The sequence below is a fragment of the Coregonus lavaretus genome (assembly GCF_964263955.1).
Source record: "Coregonus lavaretus genome assembly, chromosome: 1".
NCBI classification, from domain to species: Eukaryota; Metazoa; Chordata; class Actinopteri; order Salmoniformes; family Salmonidae; genus Coregonus; species Coregonus lavaretus.
The window spans coordinates 23,797,504-23,816,674 of NC_139988.1; the positions used below are offsets into that span (position 1 = coordinate 23,797,504).

At 43.3% G+C, this 19,171-nt stretch overlaps 2 protein-coding genes across 2 annotated transcripts; one reads left to right on the top strand and one right to left on the bottom strand.

Moving 5' to 3' along the window:
- Positions 1-10,620, bottom strand: LOC311130179 (ADP-ribosylation factor-like protein 3). Its single transcript, XM_084162874.1, has 6 exons — positions 10,554-10,620; positions 7,688-7,831; positions 6,792-6,908; positions 1,833-1,883; positions 1,539-1,724; positions 1-1,435 (listed from the first exon to the last, which is right to left on the bottom strand). Exons 1-6 carry the CDS (start codon positions 10,554-10,556, stop codon positions 1,388-1,390), a joined length of 549 nt encoding a protein of 182 aa, XP_084019000.1. The 5' UTR covers positions 10,557-10,620; the 3' UTR covers positions 1-1,387.
- Positions 10,621-10,732: 112 nt separating this feature from the next.
- On the top strand, positions 10,733-17,177 carry sfxn2 (sideroflexin 2). The gene is made up of 12 exons (XM_084162862.1): positions 10,733-11,106; positions 13,643-13,946; positions 14,325-14,495; positions 14,630-14,728; positions 14,838-14,913; positions 15,008-15,093; positions 15,212-15,272; positions 15,394-15,460; positions 15,649-15,698; positions 15,891-15,940; positions 16,291-16,338; positions 16,472-17,177. The coding sequence occupies exons 2-12, from the start codon at positions 13,792-13,794 to the stop codon at positions 16,569-16,571; spliced, it is 963 nt and encodes a 320-aa protein (XP_084018988.1). The 5' UTR covers positions 10,733-11,106; positions 13,643-13,791; the 3' UTR covers positions 16,572-17,177.
- Positions 17,178-19,171: the final 1,994 nt, after the last annotated feature.

Genomic DNA, 19,171 nt, shown 5'->3' on the forward strand with positions numbered 1-19,171 from the left:
CCCATCACATTTTATTCACGTACCTTCAATCCTTGGACAGATCACATTCAAGAATATCAAAAAGAAAAGGCCTTTTGTGTAAATGCCCTCTAAAACCCAAGACAATGAAACACACATGAGAAACACATTGTCATTTATCCCTGTTAAAATCTATCAACACCAGTGTAGGCTGGTGGGAGGAGTTATAGGAGGATGGGCTCATTGTAATGGCTGGAATGGAATCAACGGAACAGAGTCAAACATGTGGTTTCCATATGTTTGATACCGTTCCATTCCAGCCATTACAATGAGCCCGTCCTCCTATAGCTCCTCCCACCAGCCTCCACTGATCAACACATACGTTACATATGCAGATACGATAGATTACATAGTACAGGTGTAATATATACTCTACTGCATGTGCATAACATAACATATGAATAGGGGGGCGAGTTATATACAATTGATCATCAAAAATGTAGTCTTTTTCCATTTCATTTAATAGACTTCGTCCAAAATGGAACACTATTCACTAGATAGGGCTCTACTCATATGGGCTGTGGTCGACTCAAGTTCATTATTTAGGGAACAGGGTGCCATTTCAGATTTGCCCTATAGTGTTCTTTTATTTTATTTTTACATATTAACACACGTAACCTTTTCACAGGGGAGTAAAGCACAGTATACAATGTTGCCCTGTTATCCTAGTAACCAGTAACCGTAACCACACACCGTTTCTGTTATTTGTAAGCATCCTAGAGTAGGCTATTACCCTCTACTTCATCATAAATAGAGAATTACAAAAATATACCCCACTTCAAACAGAACTGCAGCGAGAAAAGAGCTTGGAGCATGGAATAAAAAACAACAACTGAGCAAACTGTACGAATAAGAAAAAGGGGGAAAGAGAGATGAGACAGAAAGAGAGATCAAATGAGAGGGGGAGAGAGGTAGTCTGGGTAACAGTCTGTTTTGCTATCATTCCACTCCTTGCCACTCCTGTGATGCTTTGGCATATGACACAGAGTACAAGGAGTGGAATGTAAGCTAAACAGACTGGTACCCAGGCTAGGAGAGAGGGAAGAGAAAGAGAGAAGAGAGGCTGGTGTTGTGGTGAAGGACAGTAGAAAGGTCTGGAATGTCACGGGCGGAATGTCAGGCTGGGAGGTCTCCTGGGATGGGTTTCCTTCCCTTTGTACCCCCAAATACAAATACTTAATTTTGAAGAGCAACAATGGAAGTTGTAGTTCTAGCGAGAGTTGTAGTTTAGTAAACAATGTGTAGAGACCAGCCAGGCAGTTAAAAACTTTCTTCAAGTCCATGTTGGTTTAGTGTGTACATTCACAGGTACACCCCGTCCTCTCACAGGCTCAGGGCGTGTGTGTGTGTGTGAAAGCAGACAGCTGTGCTACTTCTTCTTAGCGTTGACGCTCTTGCAGACCCAGTTCATTCCGTCCTGAAAGGAAACAGAAAGAGAATAAAATGTCACTTCCTGAATTGAAAACATGAATTGACCCCAACCCCTGTTGTAGATGGATGGGTTATGGCTGGTGTCTCACCTGTACCCCCTCTCCGGTGAGGGCGGAGCAGGACTGGATCTGCCAGACGCGGTCCCGGATAGTGTGCAGGTTGAGTCCCTCAGCGATCTCAGAAGCTGGGGCAGCCGTCAGCAGGTCTTGCTTGTTGGCAAAGATCAGCACTGGAACCCCACTCAGCTTCTCCTCATCCAACAGCTCAGCCAGCTCCTAGAACACAAGCACGCATCAGCATGGGATCCCAATATAAACTTATGTATACCCAGAATATGCACATTACACAGCCCACGAACATCACTGAAGAGAAAGAAAACTCACCTGTCCCGTCTCCTCAAATCTTTTTCTGTCTGCACTGTCGATGACGTAAATCTGAAATACGGTAGTGTCTCCATTCAAAATTATTAAATCGCACACTACTGGTGGTGTGTGTGTGTGTGTGTGTATGTATATATATATATATATATATATATATATATATATATATATATATATATATATATATATATATATATATATATACACACACAGCTCTGGAAAAAATTAAGAGACCACTGCAAATGTTTCTTAAATCAGCATCTCTACATGTATGACAGCCATTCCATTCCAGTGTTTGTTGAATTCCAACACAGGCACACCTCATTCTACTGAATTAGGTACTGATTAGGTGATCACATGAACCAAATCTTATTTAACGAGGAAAAGTATAAAAACCACTGCTGTGGTCATCACTATCCTCTTGCAATAGGACCAGCTGGATGGCAAAAACAGTGCTAATAGTACCTCAAAAGTAATATTAATCAAAAAATAACAATGGACCATGCCAAAAGAGTTGAAAAGGAAAGTTTTGAGTGAGGAAATGAAGGGTTCAATTCTGGCTTTACTGGTAGAGGGATACAGTGAGCGTCAGGTTGCTTCCGTCCTTAAAATGTCATAGACGGTGGTTCATAAGAACAAGGTAAAGCAGCAGACATTGGGGACAACAAAGCTACAGACCGGCACAGGGTGAAAACGACTCTCTACTGACCGGGATGACCGCCAACTCATTTGAATGTCACTCAACAACCGTAGGATGACATCAAGTGACCTACAAAAATAATGGCAAACGGCAGCTGGGGTGAAGTGCACGGCGAGGACGGTTCGAAACAGGCTCCTAGGGGCAGGGCTGAAGTCGTGCAAAGCTAGAAAAAAGCCCTTCATCAATGAGAAGCAAAGAAGAGCCAGGCTGAGGTTTGCAAAAGACCATAAGGATTGGACCGTAGAGGACTGGAGTAAGGTCATTTTCTCTGATGAGTCCAATTTTCAGCTTTGCCCAACACCTGGTCGTCTAATGGTTAGACGGAGACCTGGAGAGGCCTACAAGCCACAGTGTCTCGCACCCACTGTGAAATTTGGTGGAGGATCGGCGATGATCTGGGGGTGCTTCAGCAAGGCTGGAATCGGGCAGATTTGTCTTTGTGAAGGACGCATGAATCAAGCCACGTACAAGGTTGTCCTGGAAGAAAACCTGCTTCCTTTTGCTCTGACATTGTTCCCCAACTCTGAGGATTGGTTTTTCCATCAGGACAATGCGCCATGCCACACAGCCAGGTCAATCAAGGTGTGGATGGAGGACCACCAGATCAAGACCCTGTCATGGCCAGCCCAATCTCCAGACCTGAACCCCATTGAAAACTTCTGGAATGTGATCAAGAGGAAGATGGATGGTCACAAGCCATCAAACAAAGCCGAGCTGCTTGAATTTTTGCGCCAGGAGTGGCATAAAGTCACCCAACATCAATGTGAAAGACTGGTGGAGAGCATGCCAAGACGCATGAAAGCTGTGATTGAAAATCAGGGTCATTCCACCAAATATTGATTTATGAACTCTTTCTAAGTTAAAACATTAGTATTGTGTTGTTTAAAAATGAACATGAACTTATTTTCTTTGCATTAATCGAGGTCTGACAACACTGCATCTTTTTTGTTATTTTGAACAGTTGTCATTTTCTGCAAATAAATGCTCTAAATGACAATCTTTTTATTTGGAATTTGTGAGAAATGTTGTCAGTAGTTTATAGAATTTTAAAAAAGGTTAATTTTACCCAAACACATACCTATAAATAGTAAAACCAGAGAAACTGATAATTTTGCAGTGGTCTCTTAATTTTTTCCAGAGCTGTATACAGTGGGGGAAAAAAGTATTTAGTCAGCCACCAATTGTGCAAGTTCTCCCACTTAAAAAGATGAGAGAGGCCTGTAATTTTCATCATAGGTACACGTCAACTATGACAGACAAAATGAGATTTTTTTTTCCAGAAAATCACATTGTAGGATTTTTAATGAATGTATTTGCAAATTATGGTGGAAAATAAGTATTTGGTCAATAACAAAAGTTTCTCAATACTTTGTTATATACCCTTTGTTGGCAATGACACAGGTCAAACGTTTTCTGTAAGTCTTCACAAGGTTTTCACACACTGTTGCTGGTATTTTGGCCCATTCCTCCATGCAGATCTCCTCTAGAGCAGTGATGTTTTGGGGCTGTCGCTGGGCAACACGGACTTTCAACTCCCTCATTTTCTATGGGGTTGAGATCTGGAGACTGGCTAGGCCACTCCAGGACCTTGAAATGCTTCTTACGAAGCCACTCCTTCGTTGCCCGGGCGGTGTGTTTGGGATCATTGTCATGCTGAAAGACCCAGCCACGTTTCATCTTCAATGCCCTTGCTGATGGAAGGAGGTTTTCACTCAAAATCTCATGATACATGGCCCCATTCATTATTTCCTTTACACGGATCAGTCGTCCTGGTCCCTTTGCAGAAAAAGAGCCCCAAAGCATGATGTTTCCACCCCCATGCTTCACAGTAGGTATGGTGTTCTTTGGATGCAACTCAGCATTCTTTGTCCTCCAAACACGACGAGTTGAGTTTTTACCAAAAAGTTATATTTTGGTTTCATCTGACCATATGACATTCTCCCAATCCTCTTCTGGATCATCCAAATGCAAACTTCAGACGGGCCTGGACATGTATTGGCTTAAGCAGGGGGACACGTCTGGCATTGCAGGATTTGAGTCCCTGGCGGCGTAGTGTGTTACTGATGTTAGGCTTTGTTACTTTGGTCCCAGCTCTCTGCAGGTCATTCACTAGGTCCCACGTGTGGTTCTGGGATTTTTGCTCACCGTTCTTGTGATCATTTTGACCCCACGGAGTGAGATCTTGTGTGGAGCCCCAGATCGAGGGAGATTATCAGGGGTCTTGTATGTTTTCCATTTCCTAATAATTGCTCCCACAGTTGATTTCTTCAAACCAAGCTGCTTACCTATTGCAGATTCAGTCTTCCCAGCCTGGTGCAGGTCTACAATTTTGTTTCTGGTGTCCTTTGACAGCTCTTTGGTCTTGGCCATAGTGGAGTTTGGAGTGTGACTGTTTGAGGTTGTGGACAGGTGTCTTTTATACTGATAACAAGTTCAAACAGGTGCCATTAATACAGGTAACGAGTGGAGGACAGAGGAGCCTCTTAAAGAAGAAGTTACAGGTCTGTGAGAGCCAGAAATCTTGCTTGTTTGTAGGTGACCAAATACTTATTTTCCACCATAATTTGCAAATAAATTCATAAAAAATCCTACAATGTGATTTTCTGGAAAAAAAATTCTCAATTTGTCTGTCATAGTTGACGTGTACCTATGAAGAAAATTACAGGCCTCTCTCATCTTTTTAAGTGGGAGAACTTGCACAATTGGTGGCTGACTAAATACTTTTTCCCCCCACTGTATATATATATATATATATACAGTGGGGAGAACAAGTATTTGATACACTGCCGATTTTGCAGGTTTTCCTACTTACAAAGCATGTAGAGGTCTGTAATTTTTATCATAGGTACACTTCACCTGTGAGAGACGGAATCTAAAACATATTGTATGATTTTTAAGTAATTAATTTGCATTTTATTGCATGACATAAGTATTTGATCACCTACCAACCAGTAAGAATTTCGGCTCTCACAGACCTGTTAGTTTTTCTTTAAGAAGCCCTCCTGTTCTCCACTCATTACCTGTATTAACTGCACCTGTTTGAACTCGTTACCTGTATAAAAGACACCTGTCCACACACTCAATCAAACAGACTCCAACCGCAAAAAAAAATGGAAGAAGTTCAAGATGACGGTCAATCACCTTCGGTCTGGGGCTCCATGCAAGATCTCACCTCGTGGGGCATCAATGATCATGAGGAAGGTGAGGGATCAGCCCAGAACTACACGGCAGGACCTGGTCAATGACCTGAAGAGAGCTGGGACCACAGTCTCAAAGATAACCATTAGTAACATACTACAACGTCATTGATTAAAATCCTGCAGCGCACGCAAGGTCCCCCTGCTCAAGCCAGCGCATGTCCAGGCCCGTCTGAAGTTTGCCAATGACCATCTGGATGATCCAGAGGAGGAATGGGAGAAGGTCATGTGGTCTGATGAGACAAAAATATAGCTTTTTGGTCTAAACTCCACTCGCCATGTTTGGAGGAAGAAGAAGGATGAGTACAACCCCAAGAACACCATCCCAACCGTGAAGCATGGAGGTGGAAACATCATTCTTTGGGGATGCTTTTCTGCAAAGGGGACAGGACGACTGCACCGTATTGAGGGGAGGATGGATGGGGCCATGTATCGCGAGATCTTGGCCAACAACCTACTTCCCTCAGTAAGAGCATTGAAGATGGGTCGTGGCTGGGTCTTCCAGCATGACAACGACCCGAAACACACAGCCAGGGCAACTAAGGAGTGGCTCCGTAAGAAGCATCTCAAGGTCCTGGAGTGGCCTAGCCAGTCTCCAGACCTGAACCCAATAGAAAATCTTTGGAGGGAGCTGAAAGTCCGTATTGCCCAGCGACAGCCCCGAAACCTGAAGGATCTGGAGAAGGTCTGTATGGAGGAGTGGGCCAAAATCCCTGCTGCAGTGTGTGCAAACCTGGTCAAGACCTACAGGAAACGTATGATCTCTGTAATTGCAAACAAAGGTTTCTGTACCAAATATTAAGTTCTGCTTTTCTGATGTATCAAATACTTATGTCATGCAATAAAAAGCAAATTAATTACTTAAAAATCATACAATGTGATTTTCTGGATTTTTGTTTTAGATTCCGTCTCTCACAGTTGAAGTGTACCTATGATAAAAATTACAGACCTCTACATGCTTTGTAAATAGGAAAATCTGCAAAATTGGCAGTGTATCAAATACTTGTTCTCCCCACTGTATAAAAGTAATACCCCCGTAAAGGAAGCTATGGTTGAGCCACTCACCAGCACGTCAGTGTTCTCAAAGTAGTTTCTCCAGTAGGGTCTGATCTTCCTCTGTCCCCCGATGTCCCACACATTCAGCTTAAAACCCTGAGACTGAACACTCTTTATGTTGAAGCCCTGGAGAGAGGGAGAGAGGGAGAGAGAGAGAGAGGGGGGGGGGGTTAAAGTGTTAGGGCTTTATTTTAACAAATCTAAGGCAATGGTAAATCTAAGTGCTGGCGGCAGTGCTATAGGTCTGGGGGTGTGTCAGAGATATTTTTGCTATTTTCACAGCCGGAATTATGAGCGCAATAGCTGGCGGTGGCGCGAAAGGGCTGGGTTTCGATGAATAAACAAGCTGTAGGGCTTTATTTTAACAAATCTAAGGCAATGGTAAATCTAAGTGCTGGCGGCAGTGCTATAGGTCTGGGGGTGTGTCAGAGATATTTTTGCTATTTTCACAGCCGGAATTATGAGCGCAATAGCTGGCGGTGGCGCGAAAGGGCTGGGTTTCGATGAATAAACACGCTGTAGGTGTGACTAGGGCTTGGCCACTCACTGGCCAATCAAGGTATTCCATGGCTTAATACTGCATGAGTTCATCTTAAGTTCCGTAGGTTATTGACGGTCTTTGCGTTGTCATCAACTCCAATTCGACTGGGGGCACGGAATATTCTCATCCTAGTCCATTGTGGATAGATACTACAGTTTACAGTATTAAATAGCATAGGCTACAGTAATGAGTGATAGCAAAAACAAAAAAAACAAAAAAAACAGTGTTTTCTCAATATGTTGGAGTGTTGACAGGCAACATCTTAATTGGCTTCAACAAGTATAAACCTTTACACATTGCAATTCTACCTCAAATAAAAAAATACTAGGCTCCCCTAAATGTGTGTGTGTGTGTTCCTCATTACCTGTGTGGGGGTGATGTGACTGATGTCCTCAGAGGCCAGTTGTTTCAGCAGCGTGGTCTTTCCTCCGTTGTCCAAACCCAGCAACAAGATCCGAACCTCCTGATCAGGTGTGCTCTTTAGCTTTCGAAGGATTGACAGCAAACCCTGCAACATATCAAAATCCGATCCGTTATGGGTTATCCTGAGTCGTGACATGACCAATGGAGGAGCTACAGGAGCATACTGGCTATTCGCCAGAAGATTCCGACCCTACCGTTACGCTCGTTTACACTGGGTTCGGAACGCAATCATGGTTACATTAAAGGAAAAATCCACCCAAAACCACTCATTCCTTTGAATTTAGTGTTAAATAACATTAATATGTGAGAACAATATTTTTTGTGAACAAATGTATCATTTTGCCGTTATAATACGGTTGGTAGCAACATGGAAAATTGTTGTGGAAATCTGTTGCAGCTCAAGTCGACTACAAAATCCACAACGCAATGCTCTCTCTATGGGCTGGCTGGCTAGCTAGCAAACGTAGCTACACACAATAATACCAAAAACAATATCAGCTGTAAAATAGCCTAAACACACTGCACAATCAATTTAGGAGTCTACAATCTCACCATGTTCAACCTGCAGATAGATGTGCCTCACAGAGTTGTCTAACATTCGCAATGGCAGATATACTTTTGAGGAAATGGGAAACGTTGCCCATGCTACGTCAATGGGCCGTGCGGTGCATTCTGGGCTATTCTAGGACAAGGAGCGCTCTCTGTCAAGGAGTGAATGGGAGTCTATTGGGCGCTAGCTCAAAAACCCAACATTAGCACGAATTTCATCAACAAGAAGTACAACATTACAAATCTTTTCAGAGATGTGAGATAATTAACTTGCTATCTGTAATATCGTATAGCTTTGGAATCGTGACACTGCGTACTTTCGAGGAAAATAGGCACGTTTCTTGACATACAGTATACACTGACTTTGGGAAGGGATTATGTGACGATTAGCTTAGCAACCGTGTGACGCAGCTTGACAACATGAACGCGATTGGTCGACAGTCTGCTGGGTGGGGCGTTATACGTTCCTTAATTAATTGGATTCCTATATCCTTTCTATAATATCTCTGGCAACGGCACCATGCAATGCACCCTGGACTAAAGAGGCAGACAAATAATGTGCTAGACCCTCCGTTAAATATTTTTTTTATTGAGATAGGAATATCGCAAAAATATGATCAATGGCTCATTCGAGAGAAGACATCCTCCCGAGTTATGACATTGGCCAGTATTGAAATCTGACATGTATGATATACATTTTCGCAATCTAAAAGTCGTATTCCTATTAACTTCCAGTGTAGTGAGAGCGACTTTATCACAGTGCTACGTCATACCGGCCGGATTTCTGCCTGCTTGAACGCCAATAACTCAAATACACAAAAAAACATGAAATGACCCAGGGAATCGATAGAACATCATCCAGAGATGCACAAAAACAATACAACATTCAAAATGGGTGAATCTTTCGTTTAAGACACCATGGAGCCGGAACAAAATATATGTGTCGGAAAACATACCTCAATGCAGGGATAGGATATGCCACTGTACGGCAAATGTTACCTTTATCCACACTGATACATTGAGAACATTTAAATACTGCTAGCTTTCCTGGAAAACTGCCCTTTTCGTGCTCATACTAGCTAGCAGTAGCCACTGCAGACATTTTGGAATGGCATGTTGCGTTGAACAACAAAGGAGCTGATTGGCCGACAGTGCCATTCCAAAATGGCTGCGGTGGCTACTGCTAGCTAGCATGAGCACGAAAAGGGCAGTTTTCCAGGAAAACTAGCAGTATTTCAATCTTCTCAATGTATCAGTGTGGATAAAGGTAACATTTGGAGTACAGGTGGCATATCCCATCCCTGCTTTGAGGTACGTTTTTCAAACCATATCTCGGGCAGGCTCCACAGTGTCTTAATGTAACCATGATTGCGTTCCGACCCCAGTGCAGCTCAGTGTAAACAAGTGTAAGGGTAGGGTCGGAAACTTCTGGCAAGCCTGCTGTTAAAAATGTTGCTGCCATCTTGACTATTTCAAATCTTCTCTCATTGATTGAGACAGGTGGGTGTCCACCCCAAAGTGCCACTCACCTTTTAAATAGACAAGATGGCGGCATACACATTGTTGGATTACTTCATGGAGCATTCTCTAAATTCAAACAAACCCCCTGCAACTATACATTTTTGGGGGATGTTTAGAAGACATTGGCTGTCTTCCATGTCGACCATTGAGGAAGCATCGCCAAGTTAAGGTTAGTGGAAAATTATCTGTGTTATGCAAAACAGTACCCAACCTGTAACGGATAATGGAGGTTCACATTAGCTCGTTACAATCTGCTAGTAAACCTGCTATCTAAATTAGCCAACTACTGTACCTAGCTAGCTACTTGCATCCCTCGACAACAGGCCGAACAGATGCCTGCGACTTGAGAGGATGCGCAGAGAGGATACAGAAAATAGAGAATGATTCTCGAAATAATGACGCTCTCTTCAGGATGACACGGTGGTTTCAAAGAGGGAAAGTGTTCTGAAGCGACTGAACTAGTTATGTAGCTAGCAACAGTTAACGGAGTTTACCTAGCTAGTTAGCTATACTACACATCTCATCATGATGCTAGCTAAACCAATGGAGCAACAAGACCGCTGGCGCTGCAGTCAGCTTTTGAAACATCTTTATTTTTCACCAATTTATGAATGTCTTAAAGGGTACAGTGGCAGTAATTTGAAGAAAAAAAATATATTCGATAGTATTGTTTATTATGCATTTATTCAGTTCGATCTACATTATAATAGCAATTTATCACAGTCAATTTAACTCACCATCTTGTTGCTTTAGCTAGCGATCTATCTTCCCAAGACGCTGCCGAGGTTACTAGGGCGTGATGACGTTTTACACAAACGCACACGTAAAGCACAAGTGTGTGCGTAAACAAAGGCCCTTATCGTTAAAAGTAGCCACTTTAGCTAATATCAAAAGCTCTGTGAACAAAACATTCCCCACGTCAGAAATACACTGTGTACTAGCAGAGGCATAAATACCAACACTGTACATTTATTATCTATATGTTTTCTTTATCATTGAGGTCGCTTTAGCTCGATAGCTAGCTATCATTGTCATATGCATGTATTTTGCTTTAGAAATACAAAAGTAAAGATCTGCTGCAAGCAGAGTTTCAAAGATGAGATGACTAAAAGTTCATATAAGTATTTATTTCTAGAGACAGATGTTCGGAAAGGGAGCTGCCCCAGGCTGTGATTGGAGGAAGCGGTGCCACGTGCACCCTCCCCTACTACCAACTGCTGGGATCTTGACTTGAAACATTTAGCAAGTTACATTGTATAATAATAATAATCTTGCAGTCCAGCGCTGAAGGTAATGTATGTTTCTTGTGCTACTTTGTTGCAGGTATTGATAGTGTTTTTGTTGCCAGCTATCTCTCATTTCTGGACGTGCTTGTTGGACAAAGCTGCTAGCATGCTTCGCAAAATGCGGGTAACATGACAGGCAAGTTTCATCAGTCCGAATGATAGCTTTACGGTGAATCCAATAATGTCCCACAATATGATGGTCCAATGCATAATGAGGAGTGCAGCTGTTCTAGACATGCAGAGGCACATGGCACAGGATGGATGTGAACAATTAGTCTAGCTTCTCGACAGTCTTGCAAGATTGCTTTGAATGTAGCAAACTAGCTACTTGTTTACTGCTGGCTGCAGTTGTAGTTAATTGTCTTTACTGCCTTTTTTAGGTTACTAGTTTTCTCTCATGGTTTAACTGCACAGACTCGGGGAAAATCTCATTTATCTTAGCTTCCTCTCATCTCCTTTCCTTTATTTGCACCGGTTCTGAAGAACAGGTTTCACTTGCCTGGCAACCCAACCACATTGCTCCCATAGACATTAAAACCAGTAGCTAGTGATAGCGCTGACGACATCCACGTAATCCTATGGACATCTCCCGATGGCTCATGAAGCCGGAAGTATTTGAATTTGAAGCATGCCGCGTTCAAAAATCTTCAGTGCGTTAAAGACAACGGGGAACTCTGAAATAAACGAGCTCCGACTGGGAAAAATCGGTTTGAACGGTCATCCAATTCGGATTTCCTAGTCGGCAACTCGGCCACTTTCCGACCTTAAGATCAGACGTCATGATTTGATCTCGTTTTTCCCCGAGTTCCCAGTTGTCTTAAACGCATTGAAGTCGAACATCAGAGATGTAACTGTCTCACATCTCGGAAAATATTTGTAATGTTGTGTTTTTGAGCTATCGACCAATTCTCCCATTCACTCCTTGAAGGAGCACTCTCCCTTTGCGCGGGGCCATTGACGAAGCATGGGCAATTTACACAATGGGGGTTAATAAGATTCCAATGGAGTTTCCTATCTCCTCAAAAGTATATCTGGCTGGAATGGCACCAGCAAAGGATAACTAGGAAAGGATTACAGTCGCTTTCATCCTGCCTGAGAGTCAACCAGAGCCTCTTCTAGACTGCAGGCCAGTGGTTGTGATCGAACGTGATCATAATAAACACATTTTTGAGGCCAAAACGTCCATCCCCAAAAATGTTGTTTGGTTGTTCTGTGGATCGTAAATTACATAGGCTTTCTAGGGCAGATCAGGGCGTTTGGACCGCTAGGTTGCTACACAGTAGCCGAGCTGTAGACCTCTTGACTTCACCCTCCAGACCGGACACTGGGGGCCTGATTGCTCCAGCCACGCCCATGAACGTTTATTTTCCGCGATCATAGAGCAGCGGAAGAATCAGATCAGTGTAGATGGAGAGGGGCCACTGTAGAGTATTGAGATGCAGCCATAGATGGACGTCCAGTCTAACTAGCCTGCCCTGTGGAAAATAAATACCTGCGGTTGATAATATCCTTACTTTATTCTCAACCTCATCACACGCTTTCAGGCTTTTCAACTCTCTGACCCCCTTGTTATTCATTCACATCTTCCTCCCAGTCCCCTCTCTCCCTCGGCCCTTACTCTCGATCTCGCTTCACACCATTCATACCAAACGTTTGTTCATTAATTCATGTTTATTCATCCATTCAGACTTGGTCAGTGATATGTCACTGTACTGAGATGCTGTGCTTGGTCTGTGTTCATTCCTGCTCATTGTGCAGCTGCAGCAGAGAGTGTACATGACCCTGCTGTTCAAACAAACAACTCTGAACAGCTCTGGTTCCAGCCTGCTTCTTGCCTGGCTGTCCTGGGCCTGGGTGCATCTCAATATTCTCTAGAATGGCCTCCTCTCCTTCTCGCCTCGTTTCCTTGCATGCACTGCTCTGATCTAAGAACATGAGGTTATACTTTAATCTGGAGATTTGTTTGAACTTGTCCATTTTTTTAAACATCAATACAGATGAAAGAAAGGAGACAAGTAGAGGAAGCCACTTTTAGACTATTGAGATGCAGCCCTGGTCAACAGACTGGTTTTTGGCTACTGCAGATGCCACACACCATCTCTGGTTGTTTGAAATGGGTAGGAAGGAAATGCTCTGATGCAGACTATGCCACACTGTGACCCCAGAGGAACTTTGAGTGAACTGTGGAAGGGTGGTTGATTATTAATTAAACTGATTCTGTTACTGTCTCCTGTGAGTGAATCAACTCTGGTCAGTTCAGTTTGCTGAGTGATAAATAGACACATACACACACCGTGGGAAACACAGGGAGGGCTACCCCAGGGCTGGGTTCAAAGGTTATGGCTCTAACTGGTCTGATTGGTTAGAAAGTAGGTTACCCAGAGAACCCTGGGAGGATTATTATTATTTTTTACACAGGAAACTGAGGATTTAAATTATATGATACTGTAATTAGTCCTACACTTTATTAAGCTTACACTAAAGTGAAGGCTATTCTAACAACTGAAAACAGAAAGACTCATGTGTTTCTGTTCTTCCAGAGGCAGACCAGAAGGGCTGAGTGGACCAGGTTGGTACAAGACCAAGGAACCAAACGGTGACTGCAGACTCGACTCGGTTTGGGACGGGCGAGGTGGTTTGGAGACAGCATTTGTGACTTTAGACCTAGGTTGTGAGGCGGAGCGTCGCGATGGCAGTGAGCGGGTTTGACATTGACGTGCCACGGTGGGATCAGTCCACGTTTATGGGCAGACTGAAGCACTTTGCCAACATCACAGACTGGAGGACAGCACTTCTGCCGGACTCACAACTGGATGAGGCTAAAGCACTGGTGGAGAGCTGCAGGTAACGCACACACAGACACCACGAGGTTAGAGCGTTTGGCCAGTAACCCAAAGGTTGCTGGTTCGAATCCTGGAGCCGACAAGTTGGAAAATCTGTTGTGCCCTTGAGCAAGGCACTTAACCCTATTTGCTCCAGGGACGCTGGTAAAATGCTGGACCCTGGCTCCGACCACAACTCTCTGCTGGTGTCTCAGGGGGAGTTGGGATATGCTAGAACACATTTCCAATACACACTTGAACATGTGTCTAATAGGACAAATATAATTAAGCGCGCACCAAATTATATTATTATTAAGTAGTAATTCCCCTGCATTGTTATGTCTACAGTTTTTGTTCCTTATGATGAGAACCTGGGTTCTGTGTGGTTCTCCTTTTCTAGAGCGGGTTCCATTCCCCCCGGCACCACAGAGGAACAGCTGCACTACTCCAAGAAGCTCTATGACTCTGCCTTTCACCCTGACACTGGCGATCGCATGAACCTGATTGGTCGAATGTCCTTCCAGGTGCCCGGAGGGATGGCCATAACGGGCGGTATGCTACAGTTCTACAGGTACACACACACAGATTTGAGATCTTTAGGTTAGCCGAACATAGGTACGTTTGGAGCGATGACTTCTAATCCTACATTTATATCCCTCTGTCCCCACTCTCTTCCTATCATTCTCTCGCTCTCTTTCTCTCTAGGACAGTCCCTGCTGTAGTGTTCTGGCAGTGGGTGAATCAGTCGTTTAATGCTCTGGTCAACTACACCAACAGAAACGCTGCTTCCCCCATCACACCCAAGTATGACCCTGCAGACCACACACACACTGTTGTGGTGACTGTATTGTAATGCACATGGAGAATATAATTTAAATGTCTTACGATCAATCTCTTTTCTCTACCTCTTCAGTCAGATCGGAGTAGCCTATTTAACAGCGACTAGCACAGCTCTAGCCACTGCTGTGGGACTCAACTTCTACACAAAGGTATTGTTCAAAGAACATAACACGCACACAGACTGGTTTGATTGATTACATGTTCAACTTCCCCTTCCCATCTTGTCTCCGCCCCCTTCTGTAGAGAGCCCCTCCCCTGGTGGCGCGCTGGGTTCCGTTTGCAGCCGTGGCATCCGCTAACTGCGTCAACATCCCAATGATGAGGCAACAGTGAGTACATACTCAATTGAGGTCACTTGAGTATTAGCATCTATTCTGATAGTGTATTAGCATCCCCATGAAGACAACAGTGAGTTGTTGATCATGTCCTTCTCTCCTCTCCTCTCAGGGAGCTCCTGAATGGCATAGCTGTAACAGATGAGAATGGAAACAAACTTGGCCATTCCAAGGTAACAGCACTGGGAATGTCTGGATAATTAAATATCCTATTTCTGACTGTTACACAAGAGCAGAGAAATTACGTTGTACCTACTCCTCCGTTCCCAATTTTTCTTTATTTTTTCTTTCCAGAAAGCAGCTGTGAAGGGCATCACCCAGGTGGTCATTTCCCGGATTACCATGGCAGCACCGGGCATGAGTACGTTTCAAAGGTTTAAGGAGGAGGGCTGGAGCTGTAGAGTTTGAGCTCAGTCCTCGCTCCATAGACAATGGGAAGTGGAGCTGTGTTGGAGTGTGACCCTGTTGCTCCCTTCAATGACTCATTATTCTCCTCTTGTTGCCACCTTCTACTTTATATCCTTTCCCTTTCCCCCTCTCTTCTCCTAGTCATTCTCCCCATCATCATGCAGAGACTGGAGAAATACAAGTTTATGCAGGTGGGACTTTTATTAAAATACACCAAATGCTGCTACTAGACATGCATAGGCTAGCTAGCTACATTGTTATTGAATAAGCATTGACTAAATATCCACAGTTACGTTGTTCTTGACTAAACATGCTGACAGTGCAGATTCTGTCTGGCGTTGCGGTTTGTTTATTGCTAACAAGCTCTGTCTTTTGGTTAACAGAGGATCACCTTCTTCCACGGACCTTTACAAGTCATGATGGTGGGAGTGTTGTAAGTAGGACTGTTTAGGAGGTTGAACCATGAAGATGTGTTTGGTTCAGGGGATTGTTCTTTGGGCCCTGGTCAAAAGTAGTGTGCTATGTAGGGAATAGGGTACCATTTGGGACACAACCATACGTCTCAGTAGGCACAGTCACCTAACCCTCCATGGGGCGGCAGGTAGCTTAGTGGTTAAGAGCGTTGTGCCAGTAACCGAAAGGTTGCTGGTTCTAATTCCCGAGCCGACTAGGTGAAAAATCTGTCTGTGCCCTTGAGCAAGGCACTTAACCCTAATTGCTCCTGTAAGTCGCTCTGGATAAGAGCGTCTGCTAAATGACTAAAATGTAATGTCTGTTTTGCAGCCTGGTCTTCATGGTGCCTGCAGCCTGCTCCCTGTTCCCTCAGCAATGGTAAGTAGCCTGTCGACTGGGCAGCATTCAGTAATGCGCCTTCATGATGGTAGTAGCTGTTTTAGCTCACCTACAGTAACGTATTAGACTCTCCCTTGGTTTAGATCGCACTCTTCCTCTCACTTTCTTTCAGCTCCATGGCCGTGTCTAAGCTGGAGCCAGAGCTAAGGGCATCCATCTTGTCTCGCTACGGGGACAGTGTAGAATACGTCTACTTCAACAAGGGCCTTTGAACACACAAACACACATACCTGCCTTCTTAATCATTGTCCAATCAGGGAGAGCACCTGAACTTTTTTCTAAATGAGCCAATCAGCATCCTCGGCTCATAGGAGAAATAGCTTTCTCCTTGTTTGTCTGTCTTTATTTTCATAGAATATTTGTGATTGTAGGGGAGATGTTCTTAAATAGTTAAAATGTGTGTATGAATTCTCTTGTACCACTAATCAGGTTTCCAACCTTTTTATGCGAGTAAAGTACATGGCGGATAAAAAAATGTCATGAGAGGCCTGATGGAAACAGCAAATCTGTCTGTAAACTTTCCAAATGTTGACAAAACAAAATACGCTAGACAAGGTGGGATCTTTTTGTGTCTGTAAAATTAATTATGCGAGAAATGGTGGTGGAAACACTTTTTTTTTTATGCACAAATATTGATAATAACCATCATATAAACTTGGAGTCACGCGATGATATGTTGTGTGGTCCTCCTCCTATGACTCAGGAAAGCATACAGTTTTTTTAGGTTACAAAGGAAATAAGTTATGATAAACTTTACAGGGTGATGAAAGTGCACGGTGATGAGCTTGATGCACCTTTCCAATAAATATTGAGTCTTATTCTGGTGACCTGATCGATGCTTGGCTGCCATTTGACAAATAAAAAATATACTGAACATGAATATAAATGCAACAATTTCAATGATTTTGCTGAGTTACAGTTCATATAAGGAAATCAGTCAATTGAAATAAATAAATGAGGCCCTAATCTATGGAGTTCACATGACTGGGCAGGGACGTAGCCACTGGTGGGCCTGGGAGGGCATAGGACCACCCACTGGGGAGCCAAGCACAGACAATCAGAATTCGTTTTTTCCCCACAAAAGTGCTTTATTACAGACAGAAATACTCCAGCAATTTTTTAGTGACAAAAACATCAGTAGAGTTGAAAATGCGATGGAAACCCATTAAATGTTTTATTCGGTACATGGGAATTTATCTGCAAAAGTTATTTTTATGTGCACTGTCATCACACAGCCTTTTATCCACAACAAGTCAATTAGATGATAACACATCTCTGGTGGGAAATAAGCTTTTTTTTAATGCAGTTTTTAGAATATTCGCTTGAAAATCTGTCGCCAATTGAATGGAAACCCAGCTACTGTGTTAATATGCTACAGTATATAATTCAATTGACCAGAGCCCTATGGCCGCTGGTCAAAATTAGAGCACTATATAGGGTGTCATTTGAGAAGCAGCCTGTGTTACCAACTCTTGACCTCGGATTCAAATATGACCAACTGTGTGTGTACACATCTCAGTGTTGGGTGCAAATGAAGAGTAGTGTATTACTCAGACAATGTAATGCCATATCAGGAATAGATCATTACTTAAGCCGTCATGCAGGTGTTCTATAGAATGTTCTTTTGTTTTGCCCTCGGTTCTAGTCATCAGAGTTCTGAGTCTATGGTTCCACAGTTTTTAGTGTTCTAGAAAGTTTGTGTTCACATGCTCTGAAGTGAAGCGATTGAGTGGTGAAGAAGTCAATAATGCCAACCGATTGTTATTGACAAGAAGAATTTATTCTCACTGACTAAGCTGTCTTGGTGCGTGCTGTGACCAGGAGTCTAGTTCCACCCTCTCTGTACTTACTGCAGTCAGTCAGGAGCTGAAAGTGGGAAATACATGGGCATTATACCACTTCACTGTGATTCTTCTCTAATGGAATAAAGCCTAATGAAATGGGAGTTAAACTAATGTAGTGAATACACAACATACTGTACTGAGGTATGTTGTGGTGATAGAAAATAACCACCAGGGGGCAATGTCTCCTTATGGTTAGAGATCAACTACACAGCAGCAAAAATATTTATAGCGCCCACCTCTTTGCTTGTTCTGCCCACTATGCTTAATTTGCTCCCATTGAAAACTGGGTTCGTTATAAATATTTTTGCTGCTGTGTAGTTGATCTCTAACCATAAGGAGACATTGCCCCCTGGTGGTTATTTTCTATCACCACAACATACCTCAGCACAGTATGTTGTGTATTCACTACATTAGCATGTAGTGAGATAGCGAGATCCTATTGGCGCGTTCTAACATGTATTTGCATATTTCCGTTAGCGAACGCCTTCCGTCTGAAATGCTCTTGTGCAATAACTCAATTCGCCCTTGCACTCCTTGTAAACGACGCAATTTTGAGAAACCTTGGCAAAGGGTCACGTCTACAAAACTTAGCGCACTCTGTTCGTAACAGATTCTAGTTTTGGGAACAGAACTGTATTGAGATCGCGTTTTTCTTCAATGAGAAAATCAGCAGAATTTCGGCTCAGCTCCATCTCGCTCCATACTCCCTCTGCTGGCCACTGGGCTTACTCTGGAAATTCCAACTGGATGCTTCAGATTTTTACATCTGGTGAAACATCTGGCTCCTTGTTCTGTGGGCGCGTTCGAGCAGATCACTTTTTCCAAGTCGTTGTCGATTGTTGGTCACCGCCTTCCAAAGTGTGTTGCATTATTGGGATAAAAAGTGTCCGACTTGCGCATTATGGTGTTTTTGTTTGACCCACCCGAACGTGACCAAAGACATGACAAAAACAGGAACTAACTTTGCT

Coding starts and splice junctions, on each gene's coding strand:
- sfxn2 (XM_084162862.1), top strand. CDS start 13,792: ATGGCAGTGAGCGGGTTTGACATTGACGTGCCACGGTGGGATCAGTCC. Junction 14,496..14,629: donor GGTATGCTACAGTTCTACAG/GTACACACACAC, acceptor CTTTCTCTCTAG/GACAGTCCCTGCTGTAGTGT. Junction 14,729..14,837: donor GCTTCCCCCATCACACCCAA/GTATGACCCTGC, acceptor CTACCTCTTCAG/TCAGATCGGAGTAGCCTATT.
- LOC311130179 (XM_084162874.1), bottom strand. Junction 1,884..6,791: donor TTGAGAACACTGACGTGCTG/GTGAGTGGCTCA, acceptor ACCGTATTTCAG/ATTTACGTCATCGACAGTGC. Junction 1,725..1,832: donor GATTTGAGGAGACGGGACAG/GTGAGTTTTCTT, acceptor CTTGTGTTCTAG/GAGCTGGCTGAGCTGTTGGA.